The sequence below is a fragment of the Apteryx rowi genome, unplaced genomic scaffold (assembly GCF_003343035.1).
Source record: "Apteryx rowi isolate R43461 unplaced genomic scaffold, aptRow1 scaffold_353, whole genome shotgun sequence".
NCBI lineage: Eukaryota > Metazoa > Chordata > Aves > Apterygiformes > Apterygidae > Apteryx > Apteryx rowi.
This window is the reverse complement of record NW_020450008.1, coordinates 850,207-868,380: the sequence shown is the minus strand read 5'-3', so window position 1 is coordinate 868,380 and position 18,174 is coordinate 850,207. Positions and strand designations below refer to the sequence as shown.

Below are 18,174 nucleotides of genomic sequence, written 5' to 3'. Positions count from 1 at the left end.
CGCCGCCAGGGGCAGCAGTAGCAGCGGCGGCTGCGCCCCCCGCCTCGGCGCGGCGGCCCCGCTCCCGCCGTCAAATATCTGCGAAATGAGGGCGTTTGCGGCCCGCCGCTCGGTTCCCGGTTTGTGCCGGGCTCGGGTAGTGGCTGTCCGGCAGGACACGGGCGCGGTGACCCGGGTGAACCGCGGTGAACTTCCTCACAGTGCGGCCTGCAGTTTGGCTTTACCTGCGTTCAAGTTTGCGCTCCCCCCCCTCCCCACCCACCCAAGAAGACTAATTTTGAAAGCCTTTTACGTGCAAGCAAAGAACAGTTTTAATTATCATTACTTTTTTTTCCTTTTTTTTTCTTTTCATGGAGACTCYCTATGAAGAGAGTAACGGGATTAAGAGCAGAAAGGTACCTTGGTGTCCCCTTTTCACTTCCCAGCATATATGCATTTATATCAGCTATACTGACACAGCCGGTTGGTGTTGATACAGCTTAGTTTTGCTTGGTGATGCAAAATAAACTGTACTGATGTAAATGCTTCCATACGCGATATCCAGTGTCAGGCCTCGCTGCCATCACCAGCAGTGGCATAGTTAGGCCTGTAAAACCAAAACTGTAGACTAGCAGGAATCCATCTTTTATGTGTCCTTGCGTTCGTTTCTAGCCTGTGCCAAGCATGGAGGTTTAAGGCCAGGATCCCTGATCTTTGGTGGCTGAGGAGCAAAACTGTGCTCCAAGCCATACCACGGGCTGTTTTCTCCCCTCCGCCTGCGTTAGCTTTTTAATTTCCGTGCTGCTGCTGCAAGCACAGTCGAGGTCTGGTGGAGAGGGTGCGCGCCTTGAGCCCCACATGGGGAACACCGGCTCTAGCGGCTTTCAGGTGTACTGGGAATCTGCGCACATCAGTTCTGGCAGAGACTTTGCTCTGAATGTATGAAAAATAAGTACAGCAGTGATGAAGACTTTTCCATTGGTTTGGGGTTCACAGGACTGAAGAGTAGGCGCCAGTTACGATGACTGAAGGAAACGGTCCCGGTGTATGATGAGCCACCYGTACTAAACCCTGCTGTTGATTACTCTTTGGTACATGAGGAATGGCTCTCTTAAAGCTAGTGGTCTAATTATTGATGCCACGGATTTAGGAATTCATTCAGAAGGGCTGTGATGTGACTTGGGTTAGAGCTTAACCCCCAGTTTTACTGTTAGGACATCTTGATTAGGTTGCAGAAAGATGTTAAAGGAATTAATCATATACAATAAACGGCAGATGACAACATGTAAGCTTTATTAAGCATATTCACAAATGGCTGTTGAGAAGTGAGATTACCCTAGCCAACACCTAGATCTCTGTTTCGGTGCTTCGGACCTGTTGTAAGAGGACCATGCAATGGAAGACAAGTTCACATTCTACCTATTTTTTGTTTATTACTTTGTCCAGTCCTTAGTTCTAGTGCTTCATTTGCCTTTTGGTTTGGTGTGTGCATAGGTGTATTAGTTATAATTAATTTCTGCTGTGACATGTATATGTACTATTACAATAACATGAGAATACCTATTTATTGCTATGCAGTTAGAGCAATTCAGTGCTTTACCAGGGAAGATTATACATACTGGGCTTCCAAAATGCAGTAGCTGTATTGCATTTTTGAAGGCCTGTTTTGCTAGTGGTGCTCCATTGCAAGTACCTTTAATGATTGTAGGAGACAGACATAAAAAATTAGTGGCAGAACATGCTACTTCCTGACCATTTTCTGTTTCACAGACTTTACTCTGGTTCAACTACATTGGCTTCACTGGAGTAACTTCCCTGTTACTCCTGACTTACGCTAGAGGATAAATACCTTCCTTTAATTTAGCATTCTTTGGCTTTTGTTACATATTTTAAACCAGTCCATAGTTCGTTTGGTTCTTCTTTCTTTAGCTTTCAATGATGGTTTAGCAGGAGTAGAAAGGACAGGCCTGATCAAGAGACTAACAACCTTGTATCATCATCCTTTCATTTGCTCTCTACAACATGCAATCTTTGTATCTCCTTTTTGAAAAGGCTTATCTGGCACAGTAGAAGTGCCTCTTCACTTTACTGGGAGGTCTCTGCATGGAACTAAAGACTAATGAGATCAAAATATATACATATGTATTTTATATATAAATGTATTTTTATATTTTTTTATTTAATATATATTTATATATGAGACTATTCAAAACACTTTACATAATTATTTGAAAAACATTATATGTGTTTGCACCTTATTGAGTTGCATAGATTTGTTTTAAATCGGTGCTTATTTTAATCAGAATGTGTTTCAAAAAACAAAATGAGGGTTTTGTTGCCAGAAAAAGAAAAAAATCAGTTGTGCCTGATTTTGCATAAGTGCTGTGTTCAGAAGATCCCCTAAATCCTGTGCATGTTGTGTTTGCAGAATCAGGGCCATAACCTGTGAATTGGTTTTAATAATTTCATTCAGCCTGATATCTTTTGTGCCAAATTTTAGTGGCAAGTTACTGAACTCACAAAACTGATGCTTCTTTTTTTAAATGGGAAAAATTACTGTACCTTAATTTTAATTGCAGTAGGATTCGACTTAGGGTCTGGTCTTGTAACTTTTGGGGCGTATTCTGCCAAACAAGTCTGTGCTGAGTATTGCATTACTCACAGAGCAATGTAAGACGCTCCCTACCCTTAGGGCTCCGCAAGGTGCTTTTACAACATTCCCAGTTTCTTCTGGCTTGGGAACTCGGAAGGAGCTTGGCCCTGAGTACAGATACACAGCTTGACAGTGAGTCACACACTCCAAAACTGCCAGTTCATCAGTCAAATATTTATTGATATCTTTGCTATGGAGAGATAAAACACAGATACACTGTGGAAGAAGGAAAAAAACCACCAGAGGCATATTCTGCAATTTTCAAAYTTCTTCAAAGTTTGCTTTTTTGCCCTTCAGCCTGGCAGTGGTTGCAGAGTCCTGGCCAAGATGGGTAGTAAGAGGGCTGGTGTAACAACGTCGTTCCCTTTAAACTTCTCTGTCAAGTGGCACACTGGACGTAAAAAGTGCCCTAGTGACTAATAAAAATACCAGAAGACAGAGAGTAAAGAATACATCTGAATTGCCAAATACCTATCATGCTAGCAGAGCACATATTGTGCTTGAGTCAGCAAAGTCTTAACAACTGGTAACACTGCAACAAAATAGGAAGAAAACCAAATTACACCTTTCCTAACTCACCTTTTTTATGGGTGTATCTGTGATATCACTTCCATTTCAAGCTATCTATCTTTGAAGGAATAAAAGCCTCTGTTAAGTGAAGGGTTTTACTGCATTTCAAGTGCATCTTCTTGAGAGGAGGTGCATTCCCTTGATCTTGCTTCTAGGCTGGACTCTGGATTCAGTTCCTTCCTCTTTCAGACTTAGAAATTGGAGAGAGAGCGCTGCCTATGTAAACATTTGTTCAGCCTATTATAATTACCAAGTATTGCCTTTAAAAATGGTGTCATTGTTTCTGGTGATTAATATTACAAACCTCACTGATGAAAACGTGCCACTCAAGAGTGTGAGAATTTTCTTGGAAAAGGTGTGGCAGGATTCCTTGTGAAATCCTGGTTCCACTGAAGGTACTTGGCCTCAGTAGTTTTAAGATTTCACCAATGATTTTTTTTATGTATTTCTAATGATATGAAGAGCCCAGTCATGCAAGATACAGGTATCTTTTGAGCTGTACTGTCATTATGTTCTAACCTACGTGTGTCCTCAGAATATAGGAATAGCTTGATGAGGCTGCACTGTGCCAAAGTTAATACTAATTAATACAATGATATATATAAAGAAAACATGATTATGACATTCTTGATTTTTCTGACAGTTGCATTCACCTTCTTTGAGAAAAGAGTTGTTTTATAGTATTTTAATTTCTGGTTATACTCTTAGGAATATTGTGATTAGCCATCTTGTATCCATTTCTCTCCAAAGAATCTGTATTTGTCATAGCTGGCCTATATACATATATGTTAAGCCATTTTCTGATACTTGATTTGTGTGTATGTGTGTATTTGCAGGTGCACACAAACAACTAGCAGGCAGCAGAGGGGAGGTTAAGCCGGTGATGGATGCAGTCTTTGTGCCGGGAATTTAGAATCCAGTTCAGGTTTTTCTTTTAGCTTCTGTGCCCTGGGCATACCAGGTTATCCCTTGATGAATCCCTGTCTTGTTCAAACAAGTCTGTGTGGGTGAAAAAAAAAGAAGAGGTGGTATTGTTTTACTCGGCTGTCTGGTATGGGAGTTGCTGGATACTTTGAGCTTGCAAAAAGACCTTTATAAAAGTTTGCTTTAATTTTTAAATGAAAAAAATTTGCTTTTAATTTTCAAAAGGCTGAATGTTTTGAGGAGCAACCAAAAATATTTAACAGGGATTATTTGTCTTTTGCATGTACTCTCTCAAATCAGATCTTTGGGCCAAGAGGACTCCTTGTGCTTTTCAAAGTTTTAAGGAAATGTGGAGCTGTTGGAAGGCTCCACATAGCTGCCAGACCTACTTCTGTATGGCCCCTTTACCCTGCTTCTCTAGACACTAATAGTCCCCCAGGTAACACAGCAGCCTCCTGATGTAAACTAACAGAGGCAGGACTAGAGCAGCCTCCGTGCCACATTGCTTTGCGCTGGGAGTATGCTTGTCTTTAGCAGTGCTGGGCAAAGGAAAAAGCAGAAGGTAACCGGCTTTCTCCATCACCACTTGAGTTCTGCATTAATAACAACTCAGCTGGACTTGTTAGGGTGGAAGATAAATGTTTACAGAGGATATATAATTTATTCAAAAATGTCATTTATGATCTCTTTTCTAACTGCTCGAATATGTCAGTGGCAGCAGTAATCACCCATGGTGCGTTCTGGAGAAGTAGGCACCAACTGTGTTTGGAATATTTATCTCAACTCTCATGACTCATTGCCTGGCCTTGAGAGCATTTTTCAGCCCCATTTACAGAAAGCAGGAATAGTTAGTTCTTGTTTCTCTGTAGAGCTGTGGATCTTGTGAGAATCACTGATACCGCTACCAGTTAAGCATAAACATAGTTCAGAAATTGAGGATTCACCAGTAAAGTCCTGACTGAGTTTAGCTCAGTCGGTGTATTGCAGCAGGGAGATGTTGTCTAAAATACCATTCTGCACAAAGCCCGGCTGCAGCAGCAATCCTGGGCCATCCCCTTATTTCTCTGGGAGAGCAAGAGCTCAGTCTAGCAAGGCAGCAATGTTCTGTCTTACATGGAGCAAGCAGGGTGGCTTCTGTACAAAAGGACCAGAACCCTAAGACACTGTGCCTTTCCTAGTGCTCCTCTGGCAGTAGGGAGATATGGGGTTTTACATTTTAAATCTGCAGCTCTCCCCAAATCAAAAGCGATTCTTCTGTGTTTTGATGTATTCTGATAATTTTAAAACAAAAACTCTTCCCCCGTTTTTTTTCCTTTGTTCCTTTAATAGTTAATGACTATTAAATAAAGTCACTTTAATAGCATCTCTTTGAAATTCATGATTTACCCTCAAAATAAAAGTTGCAGTCTGAAATTTTGAATTGTAGGTACAAATAGGTAGTTAAGTTCTGAAGCAATCCAGGCTTCTTCAGTCATCTGTGCTGTTTCTTAGACTTTAAAAAAACCAAAGCAGTATAGCAATTAATCAGATCCTTGCAAATATGTATATTTATTAGTAGAGTCCATGCACTCTTGTTTTATAAGACCTGCCAAAAGGCCTGAGCTCCAGTTCTTTCCCTTTCTGCCCAGATAGCTAGGATGCTTGAATATGCATACTATATTTACAGGGATACTCTAAAACAAGTGAAAAACTTGTCCGTGTTTTCACTGTGCATATCTGCAGTCTTTGGTGCAGCAGGATCGTATTCACCGATTGAGCTTTAGATACTGCCATAGTTAAAAATGAAAATGAAAAAAAAAGTCATCATAAGAGCAGTAGTTATTACAATAACCAAACATTACTTGCACTTTACTCTGTTTAATGTAAACAAAATCAGATGAAGCAAGAGACACACTGATGAAACACCTTCCATGGTAATCCAGTTAGTCTGTGTCAGGTGCAGATTGTCAGGGTCCTGTGTCTTTCTGAGGCACATAAATGTATTTCTGTTAACAGCATCCAGGTTACGTGGTTGTACTTTGAAAATCCAGGTTCTTTCTTGCCTGCACATTACGATGCCACCTACCATGATCACGCATTAGGTTTCTTTGGTTCAGTGTTTTTTTTTTTCCTCTATGACAGCGTATTGCATATGATTTTCCTTTGGCTGTTTCATTCTGCCTCAAGGTGGGATGTCTGCTTACTGTGCATTGGGGTTTCTACTTTGATCTACTCATTCCCATTAAAGGCCTGTCATCTTCAGTAAGAGGAAGATTACGCCAAAGCTGAAGGCTTTTGAAACTGCTGAGGAAATGCTTTGCTGTTGCATGGATGAAAAATATTAGGTTACATTCATGTCAGATTGTGCTAGTGCCGTCTTATATGCCAACCAATATATGTTCAGGTATTGTCTTGCTGCAACTATTTATCTTTTAAATTTGGAGATTGGTTTATATTCTTCTTGAGTATATTTGTGCACTGAAATCCTCTTCAGGTGTCAAGTCTTTGAGTCGCCTTGACTTAGTGGAGCTGTACCATTGCACATCAGCTCCTGTACTGCCATCTGCTTTCTCTAGGTATGCCCAGTAATGCAGTGTAGCACCATTTTTAGTTGGCTGATAGGATGATAGGCTTTAGGTCTCCCAGTGTTGTCTGCTGCATTTAACAGGCCATTACCTTTTCACCCATTATCCTCCTATTGATCTTATTATTTTTGTGTTGATTAACATGTAACAACAAAAAAGATATCTAAAGTGCAAAAAGCCTCATTGCTGAAAAATTGTGCCACTTTTCTGATTTAAGTTTGTATTGCTCCAGCTTCTGCCTGTGTTCTTGGTTATAAGAGCCTTTAACACTTACTGCTTTCTTTTTATGAAGGTCCCCATGAACTGTAAACAAGTAGCTTCTAGCTCTTTATTTGAAAATCTAATGCAGAGTGCTCTTTGGTCTCCCACTGCTCCCATTTGCTCTTGTAAGTGAGTCAATTTTGTGCATCTGTGTTAAAAAATCTTCAGTTGTCTGACTTTTTTATTATTTGGACAATGATGCTGAATGTGGTATTCTACTATCATTGGGCTGAACACAGAATACTTGTAATTCTACTTTTTCTGTCTTGTAAATCAGTTTAGTAGCTTGATTTATTTGAAAACAATTCATTTCTTCTCAATTTCTTAGTGTGTTATCTGTGACAGCCACTGTTTAGGCCTCCTCTCAGTGTAAAGTGAAGTGGATTTTCTGAGGTCAATGAAGTTCCACTGAAGCCAGTGGAGATATGCTGATTTATTACCGTAGGGATCTGGTTCTCATCTATAGTTCTTTTGGCTTTAATGGATGTCAGACATTTAAAGTTATCAGGAAATGATTAAAAAAGTGACTGAAGAAAAAATACTCTTCTCATGTTCTAATAAGAGAAAGTTACTTGGAAGATTCCTTTCCCTTCTTTATTATGTTTTGCTAATGATAATAATTGTGGGTGCAATTAATGTAAATTTTAGATGCGGTCAGATGGTTCTAGGTCCAAAGACAACAGCTGTGCCTAATGAGAAGGAATGATTGAGAAAAGGAAGCTGATGGGAAGCCTGGCTGAAAATTCGACCCATATTTTATTTTTCACAATTGTTTTCTTTCAGCTGTTTCCAAGATACACAGGGGTGCATAGCACAGTAGGGCACAACATTTTTGCAGCTAGAGYGTCAGAGTGCAAGTCAGGAGTTGTTTGTGGACAGCTTGTTTTAAGTCACCCAATGAATATCCAGTCCTGTCTCTGTGTCTTTGAAAGTTTATTCCCTGGCACTAACAGGAGCAGGTTGAAAAAGTTCCTAAAATACTTTATGCTTGTTCAAGACGCTGATAGGAAAACTGCATGCTACTGAAGCACAAACTTACACACGCTGCCTAAGAGCTCTTGAAGTTTATTAGTGAGCGTGTCTCTTCACTGCAGTGATTTTCCAAGAAACAGCTCTTCCAGTCTTTTTTGCATTGCCAAAATTCTTCTTATTAAATCTCATCGGAGTCTGTTAAACTCGGTGGAAAGACTTCCACTGAATTCAAATGACTTGCTGGTTCTGTTGAATTGGACAGGTTTGCATGGATAGTCTTTTTGATGTTAGTGTTATATTGAAGATTTAGTCTTTCAGTGATTTGTATTGGAAAAGGTTACCTACTGTGAGCATAGGAGTTAGAAAACCAGGCAAGGCTTGGAAGCCTTTTAATTTCTTACCATCTCTTAGTAATGATTTATTTTAGTTTCACTGAGAAGTGCATCAGTTTGGGAACTGTCTGGGCTTGCTTGGGAGCTCTAATCCTATCAGCTAGGAATGATTGCTAGCTCAAAGCACCTCACCCACTTTCAGCTAGCAGTGGCACGTTTTGGTGACTGAATCCCAGGATGGGCATATGCTGAAAAAGCAATGTTCTGGTGGTATGGATAAAGTAGATTCTGTGCAAATCAACAATAATGATCCTGCTACCTACCTTGACTTTTTTCCCTACCAGCGTTTTCAGTTCCAGGGTTACTTGGAACCCCCAAACTCCCCCTTTTATTTATTTGTCAGAGACACGTCTTCCCACTCCAACCACTACATCTATTTTTGTAATGGCTTATGCATCTTGTAATGCCTTTTTAAGACACTGCACTAGCTTCACATGTTTGTGCTGATAACGGGGCCCTTCATACAGTTTTATAGACTTGTGTGCTTGTACGCTTGCATAGGGAATCCATCCCTGCTTTCTTTTTACACTCAAAGTTCAATGGCTCTCGTGATAACGTGTAGGATAACATAACATAATGTAAAGGCTACATACTAATAAATTGGCTTTAAGAAAGATCTTGAATAATTTATTCCTACGATAGTGCTGCCAATGTGTTCTCAGTCAAAGTTACAAATATCTGCTTTGGAAGAACCCCTTTTTCCTTTACCACATGACAGTTTCTGCCTTCTGCTTGATGCTGTGGCGAAGTCATTCTAAGTCTGCTGTTGCAGAATTATAAAATGGTTATGCTGTTTGGGAATCAGCATTAAAACTTCACAGGGAGATTATGCAAGAATGCGCCAGATAAAGAATATTTGTCTCTCTGAAGCTTAACTAGATTCGTGTAACTTCCCTTAGCTGTTGGAAATTTGTACTTATTTCTTTTTAAAATGTGTGATTGCTCTGTACTTACTTGATTGTATTCTTCTCCCCCTACAGTCAGAATGGTACCTGTACAGTTTCCAGACGTCAGAACACCATTCAAGAGCTTTTGCAAAACTGTTCGGATTGCCTGATGCGAGCTGAACTCATAGTACAACCTGTGAGTGCTTTTTGTTCTGCCTATCAAAAGTGATTATGAATATTGGAGGGAATGAATGCTACATTGTTATCTGTACTCAGTGCTGTCTGGTTCTTCTTTTGCTTTCTTCCCTTTCGGCTGTTCATGTAAGGGAACTGTGCTGCTTACCCTTGCAGTGGAATATCGCGTGTCCTATGTAGGTCTCCCTCTCCTGTCAGCCTTCAGTGTTCAGTAGAACTGATTAAAATGCATCCGATTAAGAAAAAGGAGACTTTTTAGTTAGAACTCCCTCCACCTCAAACTTCTAACACATTCTACTGGATCTTTTTTTTCAGTTTTAGATCAAGGCCACTGTCAGTGTAAACAGTTGTTAATAACGTTTTGACCACTTATACTCTCTTAGTGTATCCTGTAGAATATCAGCATCATTTTATGAGCTATAATGAACTTGACCCACCATAGGAAAACCCTTGAATACATTTGTTTTATTTTACCAAATGATTCCTAAGGAAGTGTATGAAATCAGATTGGAATCTCCTTGACTTTTTCATCTCAAATATGTAAGGATCATTTTTGCTGAATGCTACACTAATATAAACCCATTGTGTTTGGTGGCTGTGTTATACAGTGATGCTAGATTCAGTCCTGGCAAATGTGGAATGTCCTTGGTTCCTGCTGAAGTCAAAGGAAGATCAGGGTGATGAGTGCATCCTGCTACTGAGGCCGTTGAGATCCAAAATCCATTCACAGTTCTTGCAGTAGATACAATTTAATGTACATTTTTGGACCCTCTGTGGACACAAAAGTCCTTCAGGAATGAACTCTGTGGTTAGCAGTTTATTTCCTTTTTGGAGATGCAGCACGTGTGAGCATGTTTATATAAAAATCAATGCCAGAGTAAATACTGCCTCTTGTTCAGGATTAATATTTCTGCAGTGAAGTAAAAAGAAAGCAATGTTTAGTTCCAGCTTGGTTCCACAACATGCACTGCTTACTTTTTTTTTTTTGAGGGACAAAGTAATGAGGTCCATCAGCATTTTCTTTGCAAAAGCAGATCATGCTTGGATTGTGCTTGGTTCAGTGTGGCTATGTGACTGGGGGTTGAGATCAAAAAGTCTTGTTTTCCTGCTCAAAGCATCGTGAACATTTGGGTCCCCTGCATGGAGAGGGAGCACAGAGAATTTGGCTAGAATTTGGCTAGACTTTGGGCGATAGGATGGTACACAAATGTGTCTAGGCATAGAGCTGATTCCAGGCAGAAAGGGTGCATTCTGTATTTTGGAAAGGAAGGAGCAGTGTCTGTAACTCAGAGCCTCAGAAAAACTTCTGCAAAAATCAGAAGCAATATGCAGAAACCACCGCTAGAATAGAGTGTTTGTTTCTTTTCCAAGCATTTGCACTGAAGTTGTTCCACACACTTGGGTATAACTATAATTAGACTACAGTTACAGACCTAATTACAACCAAGTGGGAAATAAAACAGCTGTGAGCAAATATGTACACATTTTTTTTAGAAATAAAATGGATGTCAGAGTATATTAATTCTTTATGGAAATATTTGGTTTGTATAATGTTTTAATAATTGCCTTGTACATTTTATTCATAATAAGGACTTTAGAACGAGTGGATCCTTTGTTAATTGGCCTTCTGCCACTTAAAACTGACAATGAAAGACCATAGCAGCTGCCTAATAGTTGGAACCCATCACACGTCTTAAAATTAATTACTCTTCATAACATCTCCCTTAATATAACCAAGCTGAAGCTTATGCAAAGAATATTTAATTTGATCTCCATCTCTTTCTTTTAGGAATTGAAATATGGGGATGGTGTCCAGATTAGAGGGAACAGAGATCTGGAAGAGTGTTTTGCACAGGCAAATGACCAAATGGATATCCTGGATGGGCTCATCAGAGAGATGAGGCAGATGGGCCAGCCCTGTGACATGTATCAGAAAAGGTATGGCCAGGGAAGGATTGGGGAAGGGAACGTGCCAGATGTAAATTTGCAGTGTGTAATGCTCACATTCTCTGATGTTGCAAGATGTGACAGAGATCAGCAAAGTGGAACTAAACCTGTTCAGTTTGGGTATGCTAACATGGAGAAAGGCCTTGTGATAACATATTTCTCACAGAATTTCATACACTGGGTGTCCCATGAAATTTTAACCAATATCATTTTCCGTGGCCTAAGCTTTCAGTGTTTCTTTTTGAATACTTGGTGGTCCAGTAGGAGATAAGAATTGCATAGTTTCCATGTTTTCTAGGTGTTCTCCTCATAGAAGCTAACTGGTTCCTTCACTTTCAGGCTGCTTCAACTTCAAGAGCAAATGCGTGCCCTGTATAAAGCCATCAGTGTTCCCCGTGCCCGGAGGGCCAGCTCCAAAGGTGGTGGTTGCTACTCCTCTCAGAGTGGCTCAGGCTGGGATGAGTACACAAAACGTGTCACAAGTGAATGTTTAAACTGGATGAGACAGCAGAAGGTAAATCTGTCCAAAGCTCAGAGAAAGTGCTAAGAACTGATGTTGCTTATGAATGTCACCTCGCATACAGCAATGTTTTGGGTGCCGGTAGAACATTAAAGATATACATAGATTCTAATATCTTGTTCCAAGTTTCTCTTTTTTTCTCTTTTACTTGCAGCATTGTACATGTAGTGAATTTCCACAGAAACACAGAAAAGGATTTGGGGTCTTCTTTTGCAGAGGAAAAAGTATGGAAGCCAGATTTAAAAACATAAATGTGACACAGCTGTTAATATAACAAAAGGCATCAGCATGTTTGCATTAGAGATTATAATGCTCAGTATTTCCTTCCTTCCTTCTGCAGATACTCTTCATGCTTCGTATTTATTTTAACCCTTTACACAGTTAGGACCAGCTTCATGGATTTAACCTTTGTTCAGTATTTTGCAGTTGTTCTCCCTCTAATCTATCTTTATCACAGTGGGAGCCAGAAGGTAGAGTTGATAGTCACAGGACTAGACTTTCAGAAGTCACTGCCTAAATAGAAACTTCAGCATTTTCATGTCTCTGTTGCATGTGCAGAACTAATTTGCCTTTGCCCAGCTGTTGATTGTGTAGCCTAGGGTAGAAAACACATGTTAAAAGCCTGTAGTCTGGTTTTGTGCTGCTGAAGCCCAATGTTTGTGGTGGAACAGTTCTTTCTGAGAGACAGGTAGGGTGTATGGAACAAGGTGGTCAAAGTTAAAATTTGCAAACTTCTGTAATTTGAAATTGCATTATTTTTAATCTCACCTTATTAGATCGTTGCTTAGTGATCCTGTCGTTATCTGCATATGGTGTTTACCAGGTGGCTGCTATGCAAACCAGTTGAGGAGGGGACAGCTCTGTACAGCAGCTCCCATACTTTTATGTGAGTGCTAGTCATAGTCTAGTCCTTCAGGGCGCTCCCACACTGTGGCATGTTTCAGAGGAAGAAAGGAAAGTGGAGATACACTCTTGAGTGGTAACACTTATAGGTGTTGCGCCAAGAGAGCAGCAGCAGGTATGATTGCTCTACACATACTTTGGGAGAGCAGGCTAATTGTCAGACCTGCCATGCTTTGAGGAGTGATATTTGACAGTGCACTGGGCATGTTTCCAGTGATGAAAGATCATGAACATGCGGCATCTCCCAAAGGAGCCACATGACACCCTGCTCAGACACCTCTCACTAATCGTGGGAAGCATAAGCAAGCACTTCAAAGCAGTGTTCCCACGCAAAAGCTCCTATGAAAGAAAAAGCTCACTCTCCCCTCTTCAGTCCTTAAGGCAAAGCTGAGGTGAGGCCAGTAAGCACTTAGCTCCCTGTTGGGCTTTTGTAGTTTTTTGGGAAAATTTCTTTTGAACTTTCTGCCATGGCTTTTTCTCTCCACAGTGCAAACTGTGTCTCACTATCTGCTAATATGGTAACAAGATAATGTTTCCTGGTGTAATGTGATGAGATGTGGGAGAAAGCTCTGAGCAGCTGTGGTTTTCTGTCGTTGTTTTTGTTTTCTGTCATGATGGTTTGCTGACAGCAGAATCAGGTGGTAGGAGTGCTGGTCAAATTTCMCTTGTAGGACTAGGGAAGGTGCGCTGAAATCCAGACAGCCATTGTTCACATATTGGCAATCATCCAGGATTGCTCCTGTTGATACGGACTCTTTAGTATGTATAAATATAATAAGAAAGGTCGAAGTCCTGTAGCTGTTAGGTGGCTGAATGTAAAATGGTTTTGTTTGTTGGAACCTTTCCAACCCTTCCTTTAAACCCCTTCGTTTGAGTGTCATTCAGGCTTTATTGATATCTGTTGAGTCATAAAGATTGGGCTCCAGGCTGGTAATTATCAAATTCAGTCCCAACCCAAGATTAAGATCTATCTGCTGTGCCTGTGCGCACACAGGCATATACACAGAGGCTGATTGTGATTGTGTCTTCACAGCATAAAAGATGATTTGTAATTTGAGCAGTTGAATAGTGAATTCAGTGAATTTTAATATTTGAAGATAATGAAACAACTGTAATCAGGTAGTTTTCAAGTTAATCATTATCCAGGTGCATTACTGTTTTTCAAAGGCTGTTCCTGGAGGTTTTCCCTTGGCATCCCCACATTAAATGTTGCCAAAATGCCGGACAAACAACATGTTCTGTAATCATTTCAGTTTATGAATTACATAGCTTTACTTCTGTTTTTTCATTTAGCTTGACTGCTCCTAACTGAGGTCTTTGGAATTACGCGAGTGTAATTAAAATGGAAGTACAGTGTACTGGACTACAGAGCTTCACTCTGGGTACTTTCACATGAATTGCATGAGTAACATAGTATGACCAAGTCATAATTTGTTTTCAGAGTCACCAGTGATATACTGGAGAACATAAAAGAACAGTTTGGCCCAAAGAAAACAGAGATGAAAATACACTACTAAGTGTGCTTTATCTAGTCAATTTTAAGCTATTCAAATATTTCCCCTACTTGTTTCTTCTTACTTTGGGAGCCTCTCACACTGTTTAAGTGATGACAATTTTAAGAAATTTTTACTCCTGTTCTGAACTTTACCTTGTTCAGTTTTACCCTTTATTGCATAGTCATGTTTTCTTCAGTGCAGTTCCTTGATGCTCTGGTTTAGATAATAATGTCTTGTTGGAAACGAAAAGACAAATATTCTCTCTTTTTCTTAGGCTGAAATGGAGCTAGTGAAATGGGGTTTTGATGCAGCATCCATCGAACAACAAATCAGTGACCATAGGAGAACTCACAATGCCATTGGAGACTATCGCTGGCACCTGGACAAAGTCAAAACAGATCTGGTAAGATTTACTGTCTTCCCTTACACGTTGCTTAGTTTAGATCCATACCCTTGGCTTGCCAGTGTTCCACTGCCATGAGAAATGCTGAATAGCTCAGCTTCTCTTCAGAAAGCACTGATGTCATGATGGCAACTGCTTTCAATGCTGGTACTCTACTATTTCATGATTGTTTTTTGTTCCCCTTCTTTCCCAAAAATCTTGAAATGAAAATTTAGTGGCTATGTAACATTTCATTGCTGTGTACAAAGGCTGGCAAATAAATCTGGTGACATTTTTGGTGGGAAAGATGGCTAAGAATGATTATTCTCATTTACTGTCTAGGTATGTTAAAACAACAAAGTAAAAGGATAAGATGGGTGCTTAGATAAAGCCTTGTGCAATGAGGGGATTTTTGTAAGAAATGCCCAAACTCTGGGCTAAGGTCAGAGCTATTTTATTCTTGTTCTTATTTGTTTTCCACTGAGGCTTCTGGTCTGGTCTGGGTTTTGTGATTGGAATAAAGAAGCCACTGAAAATGCAGTGGTTAACTCCCTCTGCTATTAGCACTGCAAGTAGGGATAGGGGAGAGAAGGCTCACTTTGTTTCCAGGCTCACTTTGTTTCTATTCTTCTTTTCTGTTAATTGCTTACATGGGCAAGAGGAAAGAGTTGACATGGGCAAGAGGAAAGAGTTGAATCTGAAGAAATGGGACTCGGCTCTGGATCTCTGATCTCTCAGCCAAGCTGAAGAGTGAAAGGGATATTACTTCCTTTTTCCCTTCTGCTTGATCAAGTAGGAAAAGTAACGGTCTAGCCCTATGGAATACCTGTTCCAAGGTTGTGCAGCTTCACAGTCAGGGAAGCAGGAATAAAAATCAGTCTCCTGCTAAGATCATAGATTATACTACTTCACAGTCTCCCAAGCTAGGGACTAGTTGGTTCTCTGCAATTGTCTAGGAGTTCAGTACAGAAAGAGGTCCAGTTTCAGGGGCTGTTTTTGTGATACAGGGGTTTTGTACAGCCTTGCTTATGTACTGAATATTGCTGGGGGAAATAAATTGGTCCAAGCCTTGTTTTTATACTTCTGGTGATCCTCCAACAGCACAGACCAACTATTTCCCTGTATCCCTTGCAGGCGTTTTCAAATTACCACCTGAAGTAATAACATCATGGTACTGACACTGTAGAGGAAATATAAGCAATCAGAAACTTCTTTTAAAAGGTACACTAAATATTTACTGTCTCTGTTTCAGCGTGAGAAGGCTGCGGTTCATCAGCTGGAGGAAGAATATGAAGGGCTGCTGGTGAGCACAAGTTGTGTTCATATCTGATATCCTCTGATGAATGCTTTTTTTGCTTTGCTAACACTGATCTTATAATCAAGGAACATTTCAGGTTTCACTAGAGTGATAGTTGCATATTTAAGTAATTCCATCCAGCAGTAAACTGGCAGTGTTTTGTAGTTAATATAAGGCTCAGTTTGAGTCATGAACTTGAAATTAAGTCATTACCTATTATAAAATTGACTTATCCTCAAAAGTAAGGTTCTAGTTTGCACCTAAGGAAGGGGGTTGGTCACTAAGCAGATAAGGAGTAGGACTCTGCCTCCTCAATGGGACTAAATTTATCAATGAAGTTAGGCTATACAAAAAGCTTAAAAAAATCACACGCAAAGCTGGGATGAGAACCAAATTCTTTGTACGCTGTGCATCCACATTGGGTCTTCGTATGAAATGCAGCAAGAATCTTATGCAAATGGTAAACAGACATAACCCTTGGAATTGGAAGCTGATCCCTGTGCACATTTCAAGTAACAGGAGGTGTGTTAGATGCGAGGATGGAAGGAATCTTGTCATGAAGAGTGTCTTTTGTGCAAAAGGTGCTACTATAACATCGAGGATATACTGTCAGCAGCAAATGTCAATAAAAGTCAGGTTAAATGATGAATGGTCTTGAATTTTCCCAYTTGTATTTTCCCCCATGTCGTTTTGCTTGCTGGCTTACGTCCGCTACATTTATGTTTGAAATGAACTTTCAGAAGCGTCTGACTTTAGGTTCCCATTGTTTCATAAATCCAGGCGTGTTATCCACTGTCCACTGCCAAGTTTTATAGTGGTATGTTTTTTACTGTTATTCTTAGTTTAAACAAAATTTATGTGCTGTGCTTTTGACTTCCCCCTCTCTCCCACACATGGGCTTCTCTGTGTTTATTGCTTCTCATTTCTGGAATTCCTTGCAGAAACACTCCTTTGAGAGAATGGATCAGCTCCGTCAGTTCCAGAACCTCATCCAAGCCACTAGCAGAGAGATCATGTGGATCAATGACTGTGAGGAAGAGGAGCTTCTCTACGACTGGAGTGACAGGAACACTGACATTGCCCGGAAGCAGGAGGCCTTCTCTGTAAGAGAGCCCAGCCTCCCCCTCCTTTCTATGAGCTGCCTGTTAGCATAGTGAGAGAGGATCAGCCTAGCTCAGGAGGCTGATCATGGGGTGGGTATTTCACTCTTTCTAAATTTCTGGGGATTTTTATCAACGCTTTTGGAGTAAGTACTATGTGACAACCTTTTTAAATCAAGATTGGATACCTATTGAAAGATTGTGCTCTCGCTCAACTGGTTGTCATGGTTCATTTTGAGCTTAAAAACTGACCTTTTCAGTACAACTCACTAATAATCATGCATGGCTTGCTAACACAGCTGTTATGTTGGCGTGTTATGCTAAGGGACAAGCAATTTAGTTCTCCCTGTTAGGGCTATTTAGGGGATGAGGGTCCCCGTATCAGGCCCTGTTCTCTGTCACCAGGAAGTAAAGGTATTCCAGAGGGAGCGGCTCACTCTTCCTCTGACATCTTGCCAGCAACACACTTAGAGTACTGTCAGAGGTGTTTTACACTGCTGCTTCCTGTTTTCTGTGAGTACATAGGCAAATTGAGCCTGTATGTTCCTATAGCCCATGTCAGTGCCAATCCCTGAACTAAAAAAGCAATGACAGTTCACATCATTGAGGAGATACTTTTTCTTAGTTCTCTTGTTCTGGATGTTGCAAGATGCAGTCATACTTGCTTCCATCAATCCTCTTTGACAAAAAGGGCTRTATTTTGGATGCTCTACTCTATAAGTGGCAAGCCTAGAGACCAGAACTGGAATGTTTGTACCTTTTTGATGCTACTGTCTTCCTATTTAACTTTAGTAAACTGAATAGAATTAATATTTAATGTTAGCAGGGATAATTTTACACAATCCTAACTGTCTGGGAAGTTTCAATTAAACCATCCTATGTGATTTACCTTTGGGGGGTTGTTTACTGCTGTGCTTTGGTTGTTTAGAAACGCATGAGTGAATTGGAGCTTAAAGAAAAAGAACTCAACAAGCTAAAGCAAGAAAGTGACCAACTAGTGCTCAACCAGCACCCTGCTTCAGACAAAATTGAGGTGAGTTAGATTTCATATGATTTAACTTCACCCTTTAGTTGTTATGTGAGAAAAGGTCTCAGTGAATGTCTGTAAACGAAATACCACATTTGGATCTGG

General features: G+C 40.3%; 1 protein-coding gene across 1 annotated transcript in view; it reads left to right on the top strand.

The window, feature by feature from the left end:
- Positions 1 to 85: 85 nt before the first annotated feature.
- The window catches only part of DSP (desmoplakin), a 40,603-nt gene continuing 22,514 nt past the window's right edge, over positions 86 to 18,174 (top strand). The window contains exons 1-8 of the mRNA XM_026072853.1: positions 86 to 234; positions 9,296 to 9,398; positions 11,187 to 11,335; positions 11,684 to 11,858; positions 14,538 to 14,666; positions 15,898 to 15,948; positions 16,884 to 17,045; positions 17,971 to 18,075. Coding sequence (XP_025928638.1) covers positions 86 to 234; positions 9,296 to 9,398; positions 11,187 to 11,335; positions 11,684 to 11,858; positions 14,538 to 14,666; positions 15,898 to 15,948; positions 16,884 to 17,045; positions 17,971 to 18,075 — 1,023 coding nt within the window. The remainder of the gene's footprint in view (positions 235 to 9,295; positions 9,399 to 11,186; positions 11,336 to 11,683; positions 11,859 to 14,537; positions 14,667 to 15,897; positions 15,949 to 16,883; positions 17,046 to 17,970; positions 18,076 to 18,174) is intronic.